This window comes from Prionailurus viverrinus, chromosome B1 (assembly GCF_022837055.1).
Source record: "Prionailurus viverrinus isolate Anna chromosome B1, UM_Priviv_1.0, whole genome shotgun sequence".
Taxonomy (NCBI): Eukaryota; Metazoa; Chordata; class Mammalia; order Carnivora; family Felidae; genus Prionailurus; species Prionailurus viverrinus.
The window spans coordinates 143,565,365-143,583,528 of NC_062564.1; the positions used below are offsets into that span (position 1 = coordinate 143,565,365).

Sequence of the window (18,164 nt, forward strand, 5' to 3'; positions counted from 1 at the left end):
TCAATTTCTAACTCAAACCTTTGCCCTTTATATTTGATAACACAAAGCGTTGTCTAATGTAATTACTTCTGAAACCTCCAAATTTCTTGAAATTAGCCTTTAAATTGTTAATAGAATGTCTCCTCTTCCTGTTATTAAATGTTTTGAGCTTTGGCCACTAGGTGGTGCCTCGAGGAAAATAAAACATCTTTTTAAGTATCTGGGAGAAATTGAGTCACTTGGGCTGACTGTAGGAGAGTGAGGAGTTGAACACTTGTCTCTTGTTAAACATTAACATCATTTGCAGTTATAAATTCACATTTAAGCACAGGAGACCTGTGTATGTATCTGGGACTGAGGGGAAATGCCCAAGATCTGCCATGGTATGGAGCAGATTGTGACGACAGGTCTCCTACCAAAAACAGAAACAAAACCAGTTTTACAAAACTAATCATAATTTTTGTGAGTTGTCTAGTCCTGCAAAATAACCTAGAAATGCGATTGAGAATACTTGAAAATAGCCAACCCCCAAAACCTTGCTGGATTTGAGTCCAGCAAGCTTTGAGTTGAGTTGATTTGACCAAATTCATTAAGACAGAAAAGATGAAGTACATGCTTATATAGCATAGATTGCATCAAGGAATTAAAGCTTTCACTCACCACGAGTTTATGGTTTCTATGATGTACCAATATGCCTAAGACCCAGGTGTAGGATAGAGACCTCTTGTCTTGCAAGCCCTTTATTATTGGAAAGTGTAATAAGAGGTAACCAAGAATATCTTACCAGAGAAATTTGGGCAGCGCTCACAATTCATTTTTAGTTTCCAGGAGCTTCTGAGTTAAGGGTGAACTGGGAAAAACCTCTCCCTTTGTCTTGACTATAAAGTACAATCTTCATAGCCTATCAAATGCCAGAATTGTTGATCTTAATGTGTTACACAACAGCAGAGTAGTAGAAAAGTATAGGCCCGGTGAACTGGTTTCTCATTTCTCAGAAACAGCTTATTTTGTTAGGAAAGAGGACACTCCAGACTGAAGGGCAACCTTAAGCAATCAATGAAAAGCAATCTGGGCAAGGTGGGGGAGAGAGCTTTTGCTTTTCAGAATACAATGTCTTTAAGCAATTTAGCATTGAAAGGGCTTACCTTTTGCTCCAAAAACTTGCTGTGTTCATAAGATATACAGAGACAAGTGCAATTCATAGTGTTTGGCTACATTCCCAGCATCTAATGTAGGCCTGGTATAGAGAATAAAGTGTTTGTAAAGAGAGAGAGGGACAGGGTGGGGAAGGTGGGTGGATGGATGTGAATAAAGGGCAGGAGTGCTAGAATGGCGCCTTCACAGTTCTAAGAGCATTGGGCAGAGAAGGCATGGTTAAGTTGGACTCTTTGAACAATTATTATTCTGCACTACCCCATACACACTTTTGGGTTTTTGTTTGTTTTAAATGTGGGACAGGGGCCAGCCTCATTATAATAGCCTCTGCCTCCTCTGATCTAGGTGCTGTAATTTTGAAAGTTTCTACATGGACCAAAGTGCCATTCAACTCACAGCACTGCAAGTAACTGATTTGAGGCAGATGTTAGATCTTCATTTGTGCTTCAACAATATTCCACTGACAGCCAAGAGATCTCATTTCTGTATAGCTACCTGTCAGGTTAGGAAGGTTGGGAAGGGAGGTGAGTTGATATCTAGGCTCACAATTCATCTTTTCTTCTTGTAGTGCAACTATGCAAAACTACAATTAGTCTTTTCAAATCAACACATTAAATCCCTTTGATAGCCAAGGGGGTTTCAGCTACTTGCTAGAGACTGATCTGAAAGCCAGATGGTACCAATCACAAGGACTAAATGCCATGGTCTTAAGAACTCAAGTGCAAGGATCTTCAAAGGGATCCACACTGATACCACTGTCTGTCTCCAGGGTGGAAAGGACAGTCATCTGCAAAGCAAAAGGTTTGGTGTAGAAACAGCATTGAAATACAGTGAAGGTTCTGTAGTTTTTCAGACATCCAGAACGGTTTACTTATAAGCTAGGCCAATAGGCAAAAACCCATCAATAACTAAGAAGGAAGTTTCATTTGGTAGATACAGTGGATTGGCGGTGGAGGGAGGGGGGGGGATTTTGGCTTAGCATATTGGGAAGATGAGTTAATTTTTTTTCCGCTCCAGCTCAGCAAATACTGATTCAGAAGATCTCTCCTTTATACATGCGCCAATCTCAAGTAGACCATCTAGACTACACTTGTAGCAAGCAAGAAGGCAATCTGTATCTGAAATCAAGTAATATTTTTAAAAAGACCAAATGAAAAATAAAAAGCCCATTACCAATGGAAATCCATTCAGTTGGCTCAGTTCTTGCTTTTCTTTTCGACAATCTAGCTAGGGATAAGCAAATGATTTTTATTATTGATGATAATTAGTCCTGGGATGGTTTCACATCTCTTCACTGGTCAGCCAGGAGAACTTGAGAACCTATCAGTTTTTTCAACACCTGAGAAAAGGAACCACCTGAAGTAAAACTCCAAATCAATGGAGAGGACAGCACACTTGACCGGTGGCATCTGGTCAGCTTTCCCTAGGTCACTGAACAGAAGCTAACCTATTGTAATAACTTGTTCCCCCACGTTTCCTCTAACCTGGCCAAAATGGGAGAAAAAAGGGAATAGCAACAATAGACTGTACATTTCTCTACTTTAAAAAAAAAAAACAAAACTACTACCTGCTTGGATTTCTAAATATTGCTCAAAAAAAGGTCTTTACCAGCTGATGCAGAATTCATTTTTAACATGACTGATAGGGTTAAATTCATATCAAAATATTAAAAATAAATCTCATTACTGTTCTTAGTACGTACATGGTTCCACATAATAGGGTGTTTGTGTTTAACTTACAAAACTGATAGGTCATGCTCTGGTATCAGTTAAGGAGTTGCCACCTACCCTTCCACCCCTAAACCACTGGTGACATCACTAGCAGGTTTATAGGTTTACAGATTATAATGTAATATGGAGGGGATGGCTCTTGACATTTATATTTTGATCATTTAATGGCTCAGATGGATTTGACTTTATTGCATTTAATTACAGTCTCTTTCTAAGAAAGCCTCTCACCAGTGTGCTCATCCAATTGCTCTAAAGAAACCTCTTTCCAAGAAGCAAATGATTCAAATGATTTAAGAGGTAGGGACTGTTGTTTCATTTCACCACAGAAGCACGTGTTACCATTCTTAAATGGAGAACACTCCCAAGTGCAACCCGTGCCACCAATAGTATTTTCATGGTCCTCCTAACATGGGGCTGAAAAGTGATGGAAATAAGACTAGATATATATAGACAAGTAATGAAATTATAAGGTAACTTAAATGCATGTTCGTGCTCTAGAACAGAAATGACTTTAGAAGTTGTCCCTTGATTAGGAAAAGTGCCCCTAATAGGTGACTGCTAATAAAGTAATCTAGCCCTTCCATCTCTCCAGCCCTTCACAATTGGGTCAGCATTAGAAACCACAGCCTCAACTGGCAGAAGTGTGTGTTTGCAGGTTGGGTGTACTTTAAATGAATTCTAGCAAACTTTTTTCCACAGACATGGTAGAGACAGCCACCTGGGTAACTGAGAAGACAATGTGATCAGAACCATTGTATTGAAGCGATTGTCTGGGACAGCTTTATAGTTTGTTGGGGTTTGTTCCCATGGTCTGGGACACAAAAAACTTTGGAAACAAGGTAAAGCGGAGGTTCACAGTACATAGAAAGGCAGGGATGGGCCAGAAAGTTATTTTAAGGTACCTTAAAGTATAAAGTGAGTCCCAGAGGCAGAAAAGTCCTCTACCCAACACTGGCACATTTTAAACATGATTAAGACTTGTAGGTCATAACCCCAGTGACAGCAGAGGGATCTTTTGGTTGTATCTGAGATGACAGATTCTTAACCAGAATTCTGTGACTTAAACTTCACTTAAATTTCCCCTTGAACTTAAAACTGGCATAATTTTGATACCAAACTAAGTTTGAATAACCAATACATAAAACAGAACTGGCTAACTGGATTTTTTTTTTTTTTCCAAAACAGAATCCCAAACCCAAAACAACTCTTATAAGGGATGCAGATAACAGAAAAAGAGTTAAATAAAACAACAATGGTTCCTGAATTTAAAGGAAGGATGCCCACTTCTCTCTCTCAAGAGGCAGATGGTCAGCTGAAAAATAAAAACATTGCATCAATAGAACACTCCGAATAAAAAAATTGTAGCCATCTCTGTTCATGCAATATCAAATGTTAAAAAAAAAAAAAAAAAAAAAATCCCAAACGCGAAAACAACTCATAAAACTAACAAAAGGAAGGAGAATGTTGCCCGGATCTTATGACCTGATTGATGGTTGAGGGTCCTGATGGGGCTGTTCAGAATGTTGCTCATGGGACAGAGAGGTCTGGAGTTAACATGAAATCAAGTTTGCGGACCCTGGAGGTGGTGACCACCTCAGAGTAGGGTACACGCTGTCTTCAGTCCGTGAGTTCTCAGATCAGCAGCTTCAAGAACATGACAGCTAAGCAAGAGGATTCCAACACATGGCTATCTTGGGTCTTGGCCCAAGTTCTTTTTTTCACTCAATTTCCTTTTAAGTACTATTGAGTATTCCTGTTTTTGGTAGTGATGAGTCACTTTAGTAACCACTATGGGCAGTGGTTTGTAAACAGACATTGACAAGTACAAACAGCAATGCAATATTTGACCCAGACTTTAAAAGAATAGGAGGCGATGGTGGAAATGAGGTAACTCTTCCCCAACACGTGTGAACAGACAGCTCCTGCTCTTCTAATGCTCTATGTCCATTAGGAGAGAGTAGGGCTTGTCAACAGGATGGTTACATAAAGAAGAAGCTACAGAAGAGAAAAAAGAAAGATTCAGATTCAAATTTGATTCTTAAAGTCTTAAAAAATAAAAAAAAAAGGGGGGGCGCTTTTCTACAACTGTGAAAGAACAGCAGTGTATCAGTTACAGGGATGACTTCCCGGAGCACAGCTGGGGCTGAGCAGCCCAGCAGCGGTAGCACCAGAGGCCAGGGAAGAAGAGGAGACCTCGTCTTGGCCCGGAGGCGGTGCGGTGCGGTGCCAGGAACACCAATCAGGACAGAAGGGAATGGGAATGGGGGAGAGAGGGTAGCAGAGACCATATGTGAAATACAGGATACCACATGGCAAGTATCTGGGAGGAGCTGGAGCCGTGCAGATGGTAGCATTTGAAATCCACCAGACAAGGCAGGAAAGCAGGAGACTCTTTCATCCCTACTTCTTTTGCCCAACATAATAACCATGTGTACATATGCATACCAAACACTGACTAAAAAGAACTCACAAAAGGGCACACATTGTTTGGGTAAAAATATATTTTCCCCCACTTTTATGTCTTGGCACTAGTGATATATGCATAGATTACCTGTCCACCACTCTCCTACCTTAACAGACACCAAATTACCGAGCATGTTTGCTAAGTGATTACTTTCTTACTTGAAAAAAATGGTATAGTTCATATCGATACAATTATTTTAGTTTTTAAAAAGGACGAGTGTCTAACATGCAGCTTACATATATGACAATTCTGCATTAACACTGAAAGTAGATTACACAACACTTTTTTTTTTAGAAACACATTGGTTATTTTCAAACAGCAAAATGACAGTGTTCTACAACTACAGTTTAAGGCATATCAGCATATTTTAAAATTAAGAAATAGACAAAGTTCTAATGCTGTTCACAGCTTTTCAATTTATTTAAAAAATTCCCTTCATACCTACATACAATCTAGACTTTGTAGGTCATAATTTCCACTAAAGAGTCATCACATATGTATCCTGTCAATGGAACCAAGACTTCTGGAAGCTGAGACTTGACGATTTCAGACACTTGCAAATGGCAAAGCAAAGGGATCTGAAAGGACGGTTTGGAAGGACCACACAGAGACAGTATGACATGGGTTGATAACAGCTGAAACCAAGATTCAACAGTCTATATGTGACACACTAATGGATATGTCAAGAAAGTGAAGAAACCCAGTCCATTTGTTTGAGGTGCACAAGATATGAAGACTAAGTGTTATTGCTGGTGAGATTCCAAAGCAGAGAAGGAAGGTAATAAAGAACCTGTGCTCAGTGTGACATTAAATGTTCCCCTGGTTGAGATGCCCTTTCTGGACAAAACTTTGACCAGTTAAGAAGGAGCCTAGGTTGGGAAAACATAGTCTCTAACTGCTAATAAATTCCCAAAATGCTTCTCCATCACATTCTACTGCATGTACAACTGTTACGAGTATCTAAAGTCCAGAAGCAATGGTCATTATGGTTGAACAAAAGATTTGGGGAGAGGCCAGCTAGATCTGGCAAAAAAACAAAACAACAGTTGTGTTCACTGCTAGCAGTTAGCATGAGGGAAAGACCATTAAACCAAGATCGTCAAAAAAATTAAGCAGTCATAAAAGCAGCTTAGCATAAAAAACATTTTCCTCTTGATTTTTTTTCTCCAATCGAAGGTGGTAGTTTCTTATTCTACCTTTACTTACATAGTCAGAACCAAGGACCCTCTAATCTCCAGCGATGCCCACAATGCTGTGTAGAACACAGCTGGGAACAATAATTTCTGACCTCCATACTGGTTTCAAGAAAAAACTGAATTTATATTTCTTGTGGAAAAGGTACAAATGTGGTTATTTTAAATATATAGTTTTTTTTTTTTTTGTAAGCAAAGGCTACTCAAACCATTACCTCCCTATACCTCCCTCCAAAAAAGGAAAAAAAAAAAAAATTCACCTATCCCGTTTGTTTCTCTAATTTTAAAAAAGTCCAAAAGATCTCAAAGTTTTCTTACTACTGTACTTACATGCAAAGGCGAAAGCACATCCAATTAGATTTGAGGGTATCATTTATTCCGTGCAGAGCCAAGGACTACTGTGAAAAAAGGCACAGATACAGAAAGAAGAGAAGGGCAGCAATAACAAACCAAACAGGGCGGGGGAGCAGGAGTAGAAAAGAGTTCAGAAGCAACATGTTAAAAAAAAAAAAGCTTCTAGAACTTTCTTTTGACTTTTTATTCCCTGACTCTCCGTATGATTCATTTTGTCATGAAAATTTTCATGGGAGGAAAAAAAAAATCAACAATCTTGGAATCAAAAAGTCAGCTGGATGGATGCCTTTCACAGCGAGGCTCACTTTTGAAAAGGTTTCAGTGATGCATTAAAAATGGTAATTTAAAAATGACCATTTTTGGAATTTACATGTATATTTTCTGTTACAAGGCACAAAAATGCTCACACAAGCAGCGGTTGGAACAAGCATACAACACAAGTATTCAAGCTTTTGTCTGGTGCACAGCACATGAGCAAATTTAGCCATGGTTAGAATCGGCATGCCATCTAGTATTTGGCTGCTCCACAACTAGCTTTGGACTAGAATCATTCAAGAAAACAAAACAAAAACATTAGTCCAGTACCTCCTAAATCAGTCTTTATACCACCATTGCTGATTCTAGTTTGCAGTTTCTAGCCCAGCTTAGTTTGGGCTCCAGTGAAACTGAACTTTTACTTTGCCTACTTAAGCCTAACTCAGTTCATGGAAGACCATAACTTCTTTCCCCTAAAAGTATGATTGAGAATGAAGAGAAGGAAAAAAAAGAAACTTTTTTGGAATCAACTAGAGACTTATTTAAAAAAAGAGGGGGGGTGGTGGATTGCATGTGTGTGTCAGGGAAGGTACAGTGTCTTCTATCCTATTTACCTAATGTCTGACCAGTGAAGGCTGGGAGGAAGCACAGAGCTGGAGCATCAGGTTCGTGAGAAAGAATACTCTTTTAAGTAAGGAACAGGAGACTATTGAGTTAGAAGTTGGGAAGATCTTGTTAATGGAGGGGGAAAAAAAAAATCAAGAAGATGAAGGGATAAGCCTCACAAAGGAACAGAACCGAAAGGAGAGTCAATATGCCCCTTTCCGTGGTCTGTGTCGTGGCCTGTGGGTTGGCCCTGATTCTCAATGACAGGGTGATGGGCTGGGACAGAGAGAGCAGGTTGAGCTAGTCATGGTGAGGACAAAATGAAGAAACTCCTTCAAGACAACTGGATATGAAAGACCAGCTGCTCTAGTTCTCCTTCCCGTTATCGCCAAATATAGAAAGGAGACCATGCACAGAAGCTAGATGTGCAGTTGAATTTCTACCTTCTTCACTCATGGCTTTGTGTCAAGTTCCTTCCCATTTCCTTCTTAATGTTTTATTTTTTTATTTTTGAGAAAGGAAGAAAGAGAGTGTGTGTGTAAACAGGGGGAGGGGCAGAGAGAGGATCTGAAGCAGACTGTGGTGACAGCAGAGAGCCCGATGCGGGGCTTGAACTCATGAACCGTGAGACTGTGACCTGAGCCAAAGTTGGATGCTTGACTGACTGAGCCACCCAGGCGTGCCCCCCTTCCCATTTCTACCTTAAGTTGATGAGATCCCCTTATAATTTGTGCTGCAGATGATATACAGTTTATAACAAATTTTCTATTTGAAGCATTTCTGAAAATTTTCTCCTCATGATTGAAAAGTATTATTAGAAGTACGGATATCCTAGAATCGGTCATTGACCACGGAGAGCATGAAAGAGTGCTCATTGTAAGTGGAAGGGAGGTTGTGGGAAACCCATCATCCTTAGTAGAGGATTCTTCTACTAGGCAATGTTATACGACCTGACCTTGGAGATCACTAACTGTGAGAGGATCAGGTTGTGCTGATAAAAGAGACCATCAGCAGTTCTCTCATTACAGTCCAACTTGTCCAGGATTTGAGAGATAGGGGTTCAGACATATTTTGAAAGCCGTATGAGGGGGCAGTGTGAAGAGACCCACAACATGGGTCAAATAAAATTATAATAATGAATATCCATGCAAATGCATAGGTCCTAAAAAGCTGACCCACCGTTCTACCTACATACAAAGCTACCCTGGTTGGGGCACGTGTGGAGAAGAGGCAGAGTGAGTTCAGGGCTTCTGCCACCATGGAGATGAGAAATCAAGAAAAGCCAAGTTGTTGTCATGGCTATTCAGGGTTATGGTTCAGCTGCTGAGACGATGAGAAGTTCTCCTGACAGACGTACATGGAGCCATTGACCCTCCGTCCCTCGGTCCAAAGCAACATACAAGCAACAGGCATGCTTCCTGCTGCCGCTCTGAACAGGCATAAAAGGCAAATCATTTACTTTCCAGAAACAAAGTCCAGCTGCACAGAGCTTTTGGTATTATTCTCTTGTTCTATCATTTTCCACTACCCAACAACATTCAGCAAAATGAGTTAATAGTTATTGGTGTCTGGGGAAGGGTAAAAAAATAAAATAAAACAAAAGGACACAGATGGCAGAGATACAATATTACTGCAAAAGCAGGTGAATGCGGGACCATCCTTGGCTTGCCAGGCTTTATGTGAAGCTTGCACTGCAAGTTAAAAAACAAAACAAAAAAGTTAGAAATAATAATAAATAAAAAAGAAAGGAAAATTAGGAGTGCCAGCACCAGCATTCGGTGATGGTGAATGCTCATGCAATGATTATGGAATCGACAGAAATTAAAACCACAAATTTGAGTAAGCTATTCTACATGACAAGCAAAAGCAAAATTTTAATACTGAATTAACACATGGTTAGTTTCCGTTTGCATGTAATTTACGAGTGACTTCTTGAAACCACTACATGTGACAGTGGAAGGATTTGCCATTTGATTTTCATTTTCTCAAATAACATAAATCACAATCTATTAGGTTTGGTCATCACATCGGTACTGAATAGGAGCAACACCTTCCCATTACTGAGCGGCTGGAGTCAGAGAATAAATCTACAATAATGTCTTCAAAAGATGAACTTTGGGGACTGGGATACAGTGAGTGGTCATGCTATTAATCTACTTGGAAAGGGAAAACAGGATGAGCATCGTGTGGCTACAGCTACAGCAGGTGCCAGGAGCCTTCCCCCGCGTTTAGGTACAACGCAAAACCAAACCCGAGATCCGCACATCTAATTTTAGGCAAGTCTGAAACATGCAACTTCATTCCTTAGCAAGAATAAAAAAAAAAAAAAAAAAAAAAAAATTTTTTTTTTTTTTTTAAGATGAGTGGATGACTGTATAAACCATGGTTATCAGATGCCAGGTACAGTTTTAAAATGATGGATTTTAAAACTTCCTTTTGGGATGGATGAAACGTCACCACCAACGCCCACTGGCAATTGTGCAAAGTTTCAGAAAAGAATGCTGTCCACTGAACAACTTACCCTCGGGTACTTGCACCACTGCGGCATAGCCGCAAACAAGGGGAAGTGCCTTGGTGGCCAGAAAGGGCAGGAGGTGGGGTCCGGCTAAAGGCAGTGCCAGGGTTAGCTCTACTTTGTCTGTAATCTTAGGGAAGGTTATATGGTCTCATGCCACTACAGCTCAAGTAGAAGCATAAAGCCTTACCTACGTTATAAAGGGAGCATGTCATTAGAATAGAAAAAACAGAATTTAAAACTATTAGAAAAACTAATTTCCGAGGTGGAAGCATACCAGGTGAATAAATAAGCGTCTCTTTCGTAAAAATTGTCTCCCTGAAACAGAGCCAGCCCCTAGTGGCATGTATGGTGACTCCAGCATCTCTTCCAGCTACACGAGGAGACAGGAGTCTCCCATTTATTTTCAAAGAGCTGCTCTGGTTACCCTGGTGACTGTCTTTCTGTGGTCCTCTCTAACCAGAACTCTCCCCTGGCTGGAAGGGGTGGCGGGGGCAGGAGAGGGGTGGTTAACTTTTATACTTCAGGCCTCCAACTTGCAGTTGCTTTCTGTGCTCAAATGGGAAAGTTGTAGAAAAGGTTAAGAACCTGCCAACACATATGTGCCATCGTCAGGTACAAAACCTGGTCACTACTGCACACCAAATGAAGTCTACTTCTATTAATGATACACAAGAATGTATAAATAAGGCTAAAATAGAATTTGCACATACTTCATGTAAACTTGAAAAGCATTATACACAACTAAGGCCCAAGGCTGGGGTGAAAATAACCTAAAATGATCAAAAGGGCAAGGAAAAACCTCCCTACGCTGGGAAGTCTATTACTGGAGAGACCTTTTTTTAATGGAGGCACAGTACGGATCCGCTCTTGGAACTAGTATTGCTTAAAGGCACATCCAGCGTACGTGAAATATCCTTGGAACACTGCTGGTCTTTTAAAAACATTTTTAGTTCTGAAACATGTACTTTTATGCACATTAGTGCTTAAGGGTAAGAAAAACTTGACTTTGGGTTTCCTAAGCTGTGAGTCAGCAGCTTTTTTGTTTCATCCATGCCTATGGATGTGGTCATTTACACACACACACACACACACACACACACACTCTCTCTCTCTCTCTCTCTCTCTCTCTCTCTCTCTCTCATTTTTATCTTGGGTTAGTTAGGATCAACAAGTGTATAGATAGTGCCAAATGACTTTCATTTCATCTCTGAATCTCTGCATGGGGAACGTCACCATGAGTGACTGATACTCTCCCAACAAGCACAGCACAAGGCACTTTCTTGAACTGGATTAGAATCTAGGCAATTGTTACTCCCAGAATTAATCCAGCATAAGTAAAGTTTCAGCCCTTGGGAGGCCTTGAACACTTGGGTCTGCACCAACCCCATAGAAATCACACCACATCTACACCAGCTACTTTCTATTGCTTAGAAAACATGCTTATTCCTTTGCTCTCTTGACACATTTTCTGCTGTCTCAGAGCTTGGAAAGTCAAAGGCATAATTTAAAACTCTCTCCGTGTATCACTGTAGAAGCCTATTGTGCTTTCTGCCACAGGCAGTGTAATGAGGTCCCTCAGGGGTGAGTCTGCATGCTCACCAAGACTAAGGACACCACCACTGTGCCCAGTCCCCCATGATAGGTCTCAATTACTGCGCAGATTCAATCCTATCTGCTCTATTTGTTAAAATTTAATTCTTTGCCTACCCAAGTACCAACATTTTTATCGTTTACTTAATTGTCCGCTTTTTCCCTAGAATCTCGGCATCTAAGGATAAAGAGCAAGAATCCTGAAACACATTCGGGGCTGCCTTATCGCTGCCCTAGGAGCACCGTGTGTTAGACCAAGCAGGGCAGTATCTGTGGGTTCGCCATCCAGCCGCCACAAAAGATTTCCTAGAAGGTACTGTACTGACCACTGTGCTTATTGTCAATCCAGTAGCGATTGTCATAAAACCGCACTTTCTAGTCGTTAAGGTGCTTTGATGTAGAGCTTCAAATCATGAGAGAATTTCAAGGCAGGCCCAAGTCTCCCACTGGATTCAGGCAGCCACTATTGGAGTATTACAGGAAGTGACTACTTTAAGAGCAGAATCTGACCCTTTGGCACATTAAATCAAAGCCATATTTAAAAAAAAAAATTTTTTTTTTTGTATGGAGATAGGTGTGTTTTGAGGATTGGTGAGGGTGTCTTAACTGGAAGGGTGTTTTGATCCCATTTCCACAATAAAACAATTCACCATCTTATTGAATTTAAGGGAAAACTTGTGGCCACTAGCGGTTCGTCCTGATCTTCCATTTCGGAAACAAGGCTTTCGGTGACCGGCTTATCAAGCCTCACGACACAGGATAGAAAAATTTTAACAATCATCATTTTAGGATGCCCTTTATCAAGAGTCATGAGGATTGTCTCCAGGGAGTAGTGAAGAGATATGGACTGTCTTCTCAAGAGTCCTAGTGTTGGTGCAGAAGATGCCACCGGAGACAGCAGGTTCCTCCAGCCCTGATTGCTTGGTCATGTGGTCAAGTGTTATAAATTAATATTTCTGTACCCTTTACAAATACTTTAAAAACCTGTATCATCTTCCCTGCACTGTAGAGAAAAGACTTGCATTTATCTTTCTGGTAACAGACCAGTTTCCAGTCTGTAAATGGGAAAAAGTAGAAACATGCAAGAGGAATCAATGGTTAGAGGGCCCCGATGCATGGGGGGGACACCCGCTTACTTTTTCTTATCCTTGTCTTTCTTGGTTTGCTGGGCCCCAGACTGCTGTGCCTGGGACTGCAGGAGCTGAGCCGCTGCCTTCTTCTTCTGGAAGTTGTTCACCTCCTCCTCCAGCTCCTTCTTCTTGTCTTCCACTTTCTTCTTCTCTTCTTGGTGTGTCCGCTTTAGGAGGTCAAACTTCTCATGGAGCTGGAGAGGAAAAGAGGAGGCCAAGTTTGGTGAGGGGAGTGGAAAGTTACAGCTGAAGATCTTCTGCATCTGTTCAAACCCCAAACATGCCTCATGTTCCTGCACGTGCTTTAATCCCACGAGGGAAGCACCGTCTGGCACTCCTAGAGGAGCTAGGCTGAGAGGGCAAAGATCACCCCTCGGAGCCCTATGAGCCTTTGAGATTTGGAGCCTGTGGCACTCACTAAAGGGAATTCTGTTCATTTTTACTGATAATAAAATACATATTCATTGTAAAAAGCATAAGGAAGAAAATAAAAATTATCCATGCTCCTAACAGAAATTACCCAAGTGGTAATGGTAGTTCTTTATTTCTGGTCCTTTTACAAAATGTATAATATACATTTACTTAGAGACATACACAGTGACCACAGATGATGTATGGTGTTCAAATAATAAGAATATGTTGGGAGATTTCTGGCAAATTTCTTGACAAACCAAATTCAGAAAATTATCACAAGGCAGAAACAAAAGCAGGAAGGAAGGGAGGGAGGAAGGGAGGAAGGGAAGAAAGAATGAAGGAAATAACTCTTACTAGATAATTCTAGATTTCCATCCAGCATCCACTTGGTATTTATAATCAACAACAAATAAGGCTCAACTTTCCTTTCTCTGTAGCAAAACTATACTGAGTGCTTAGCTATTTAAATAACCTCTAAATTTCAGTGGCCTTTATAAAGATAAATGAAAAGAGAATGATGAAGAAATTATTTAGACAATTTGGAAATGAATATAGCTATAGGTCATGCACTTGAGATACTCATTATCTGCCATCAGAGACAAACAGATTACTCTCCCTCCCTCCCCCTCTCACGCTCTCCATATGAGATAAGTGTTATGCAGAAACCCATATGACCTTCTAGGAGGCAGTTAATCTGGTCTGGTCACGGGCAATGAGAGGAGTCAAAGGATGCTGGAGCAGGGAGAGCATGCCCACAAACGAAGAAGATGCATATACAGATAGGGCATATGGAGACCATTACCCATCAGGTTGTGCCCAAGGGCCCATCCACTGTTTAGCTCACTGAGTTGGCTCATAGACTAAGACAATAATAGTAATAACAGTCCCAGAATCCCAACTCTTATGTTGCAAGACTTATAAATTAAGGAGATATTGAGCTACAGAGAACACGAGACCACACCTGAAGACCTAAGGTCTAGTTTTGGTTTCAGCTCTGCTACTTACTAGGTATGTGACTGCATAACTCATTTAAGCTTTATGGCTCTCAGTTTTATCATCTGTAAAATGGGAATAATACATGACCTGCTTCTCTTACCATGGTAGCTGCTCATGTGATAAAATATATGTAGAAAGTACTTAGGAGAGCATGAAGTTCTATATAATATGAAGTATTAATAACACATCTTACTTATTTTTCTCTCACTTGAAGGAGGACAGATGGCTTACCTCTTTCTCTGCCTCTTTGAGTTCAGCTTCTTTCTCCTTCACTCTCATAACAAACATTTGCCTCATTTCTTCTTCTTTCTTCTGAAGTTCTCCCAGAAATTCATTTCTTTTTGCTTCGTACGTCTCCTGAAGACTATTCAAAAGCCAAACCAAGGACAGTGTTGTGAAGTTGAATAGGAAATTTCAGCTCATATAATTTCTACTCATTGCTTCCAAAAAATAGGTAAGGCTGCCACTTACCATATCAAAGGACACATAAAATGGCACACCATCTTCTTTTGAGTTATGCAGTGATCAGAAAGACAAGCACATCAAGAGCCAGAGACGAGTCAATAAACACAATTTGGCACTACAGGGATGTCTTACTGGCTAAGTGTATCCTATCTCTATTCACACAGAGAAAGCCTGGGTTGGACTGGCTGGTATTTTCCAGATCAGCAAACAAGTAGACACCAAAATGAGAGTTATAATTTTAAAAAATGAAAGCAGTAGTGTAGGGAGAGAGTGCAAAGGCACTGGAGCCACACACACCAGGGTTTGGATTCTGGCCACAGCAACTTACTGACTGATCTTGGGATGGGCACAGACCCTATGCTTCCGTGTTCTCTGTGTAAGATGCAGCTACACCAGCATTTACCTTCTAGAGATAGGATTATGGGGATTCAGTGAGGGCAAAGTGAGTAAAGCATTCGATATACCATCAGTGCTTAGCAAATATTACCCTTCCCCACTCACCTCCCTCCAGCCCCCAATTCAGAAAACAGACTCAGTGAACCATCTAGAGACAATAGTATATCTAAACATATTAAAGAAAATTGCTGCTTTTCAAGTTATATTATCAACTGAAAGTAGAGCAGGGAAGAGTTTTATTTTTATCTTAAATCCCATCCTCCTCCTGACTCTCTACAGAACGTTGAGCCCAATATTTTAAATTGAATGCTAGATTCAGCTTTACCTCTAAGTCAGAACAAATATATTGGCAGAAAAATTGCTTTTGGTAACACAACTTAAGAAAACACACCCCCATACCTACACCTACACAGAGAGACAAGTGCTGATATTTGATAAGGTGCGGTTTCTAGTTCTCCCTTGCAGTCTCCCTAGAACAGCACCCGTTACAGTAATGCGAGTCTGCAGAATATCCATCTCTACCCGTGGGCTGAATTCATCCTAAGTGCTGACTCCAAATTGGAGTGGATAACCTGTGGATAACCCCGGGGACCATGCAGAGCTGCCTCCCAGCATCCACACTGGTCCTTTCAGAAGGAGAAAAAGGACATTCAGATGGTAGGAGCAAGCATGCATGGAGTCAAACAGTCAGAAAACGTCTTCAATAGGATTGCTTATACTTCTATAATCAACACTTTTATTGGTTGATTAAAAATAAGTTTTCCTACCCTCAAGGGTGTCCACACTAACCTGTTAATGAACAATCAAGTACTTTGAATTTCCAGAGGTATATTTAGCTTTCACTTATGAAACAAAAACATTTTGGGCCAATGTTGACATTGGCTAATACTAATAGCAATATTTAGACTTGAGATTTAAGATATATAGCCACGGAGATATAGAAATGTATTGACAGAACTAATTCATGGATTTGATTTTGCTTGTTAGCATCTAATAAACTCTTCATTACCAGTATTTAGATCAGAACTGCTGAAGGCAGAAGATGACCTCTCCCTGCTATAAAATTTGGGGGGAATCTCTGTTTTTTATTTATGATAATGAATAGATCTCCCTTTTCAAGGGAAAGGAGAATGAGAACAGGTACTTCAGTTCAGACTTCATTCTGGTAATTCACACAGTGTAATTCTCTCTCTGTTACCATCTTCTGGAACTACCTAGTGAAGGGTATCCTGGAGAATAACACATTACCAGTGGTACGAAGCAATTTACACACAAGAATTCACTAATCCTTACACACCCAATAAGGTGGGTATTACTATCTACCTCCCACTTCATAGACGAAGAAACTTGGAGACAAGTGTTTAGTAATCTGTCCAGGTCACACAGTGAAGAGTAACAGACCTGGGATTTGCACCCAGGCCATCAAGCTCAGACAGGAACTCTATCCACTGCACTCCATTGCACAGAGGTCTGCATGTTCCCCAAAACAAATGGGTCTCATGAACCTGAAAACTTTGTGATCTCTTGAGAGAATAGTGGTAATTAAACCCTTTTTGTGACCTGACAAGAGTCAGGGGAAGGGGGCACTCTGAGATAAGGAATGGGCAGTTTGGACAGGGACTGTTGGGGTAAAGTACAAAGGAGTCTCAGGAGAAAAGAATCAGGAACAGGATCAGTCCAGTCCCTATTGTGTCCTACATCCTCTTCCCTCTTCTGGCATCTTCAGATGCCAGCCTGAAGGGGCCAAGGTCTGAGGGAGGGGGACCTGGGTCCAGAGAATGCATGCTGCTCTGGTTGGGCTGAAGACCACAGGGCAGCAGGTGGTAAGATGGGCACAGGAGAAAGCAAGCTGACATGTGGGTAGGTAGGTAGACAGACAGATACACAGATTCTGCCACAGGACAACAAAGACACAACTCTAAATTGAGGCAGGTCAAGGACACCACCAGAAATACACTCAGTTAGCTTTACTGGCTCCGACGTACTTCCAAGGCTTTCGTACAGCCTCTTACTGTGTTTGTCCAGCTCCTGGTTTTGCTTCCTGCTGTACGATATATTCAGGTGATGGCTGCCCCTTACTAGCCTTGGTTTTAGAGATTACTCTGTGCTTTATAAAACACAAGAGCAGCTTCGAGGACAAAGAGTGGATACCGGGTGCTCAAAGAAAGGATGGACCCCACTGTACACCCACAAAGAAATCCTCTGCTTTGGGAATATACTTATATTCCTCCCAGCTCACCCAAAATTCACATGGAAAAAAATCCAAGAGCATCTGGGAATGATGGCTTTGAAGATGAAATTTTGGGAAACCACTCAAATCAGCAGCAGCTTTTGCTTCCCCTTAATTGTGGTGCTCTTCATGCAGGGTCCCCTCACTGCACCCCTTCAGTGTAGTCCCAGGCTCAAGAAGTGCCGGGGATGCTGGAAATGCCTCAGAGGGAAAGTCTGAGACATCTATAAAATGTTGCTACTGCCAATGTCAGAGAAACTGCCTGTGGTCTCTTCCAGGAGTTTTATGGTTTCAGAGCTCACATTTAGGCCTTTAATCCATTTTGAGTTTACTTATATGCATGGTGTGAAAAGTGGTCCACTTTCATTCTTTTGCATGTTGCTGCCCAGTTTTCCCAACACCGTTTACTGAAGAGACTATCTTTTCCCCATTGCATATTCTTGCCTCCTTTGTCACAGATTCTGACCACAGAAGGGTGAGTTTATTTCTGTGATCTCTACCCTGTTCCACTGATCTATGGGTCTTTGTGCCAGTACCAAACTGTTTCAATTACTAGAGGCTTGTAGTATATCTTGAAATCTGGGATTACGATACCTCCAGCTTTGTTCTTCTTTCTAGATATGTCTCCTCAGGCAAGGGAAACAAAAGCAAAAATAAACTATTTGGACTGCATCAAAATAAAAAACTTC

The 18,164-nt window shown here is 40.9% G+C and overlaps 1 protein-coding gene across 7 annotated transcripts in view; it reads right to left on the bottom strand.

Annotated features, from left to right (window-relative positions):
• Positions 1-3,150: 3,150 nt before the first annotated feature.
• Positions 3,151-18,164, bottom strand: part of SEPTIN11 (septin 11) — a 91,305-nt gene continuing 76,291 nt past the window's right edge. For 4 of the 7 annotated variants that reach the window (XM_047856187.1, XM_047856193.1, XM_047856191.1 and 1 more), the window contains 3 exons: positions 14,616-14,748; positions 12,981-13,168; positions 9,434-12,847 (listed from right to left, as the gene is read on the bottom strand). In XM_047856187.1, the coding sequence (XP_047712143.1) occupies positions 12,778-12,847; positions 12,981-13,168; positions 14,616-14,748 (391 nt within the window). In that variant the 3' untranslated portion in view covers positions 9,434-12,777. The other 3 variants (XM_047856190.1, XM_047856189.1, XM_047856188.1) reach the window with 3 other exon arrangements.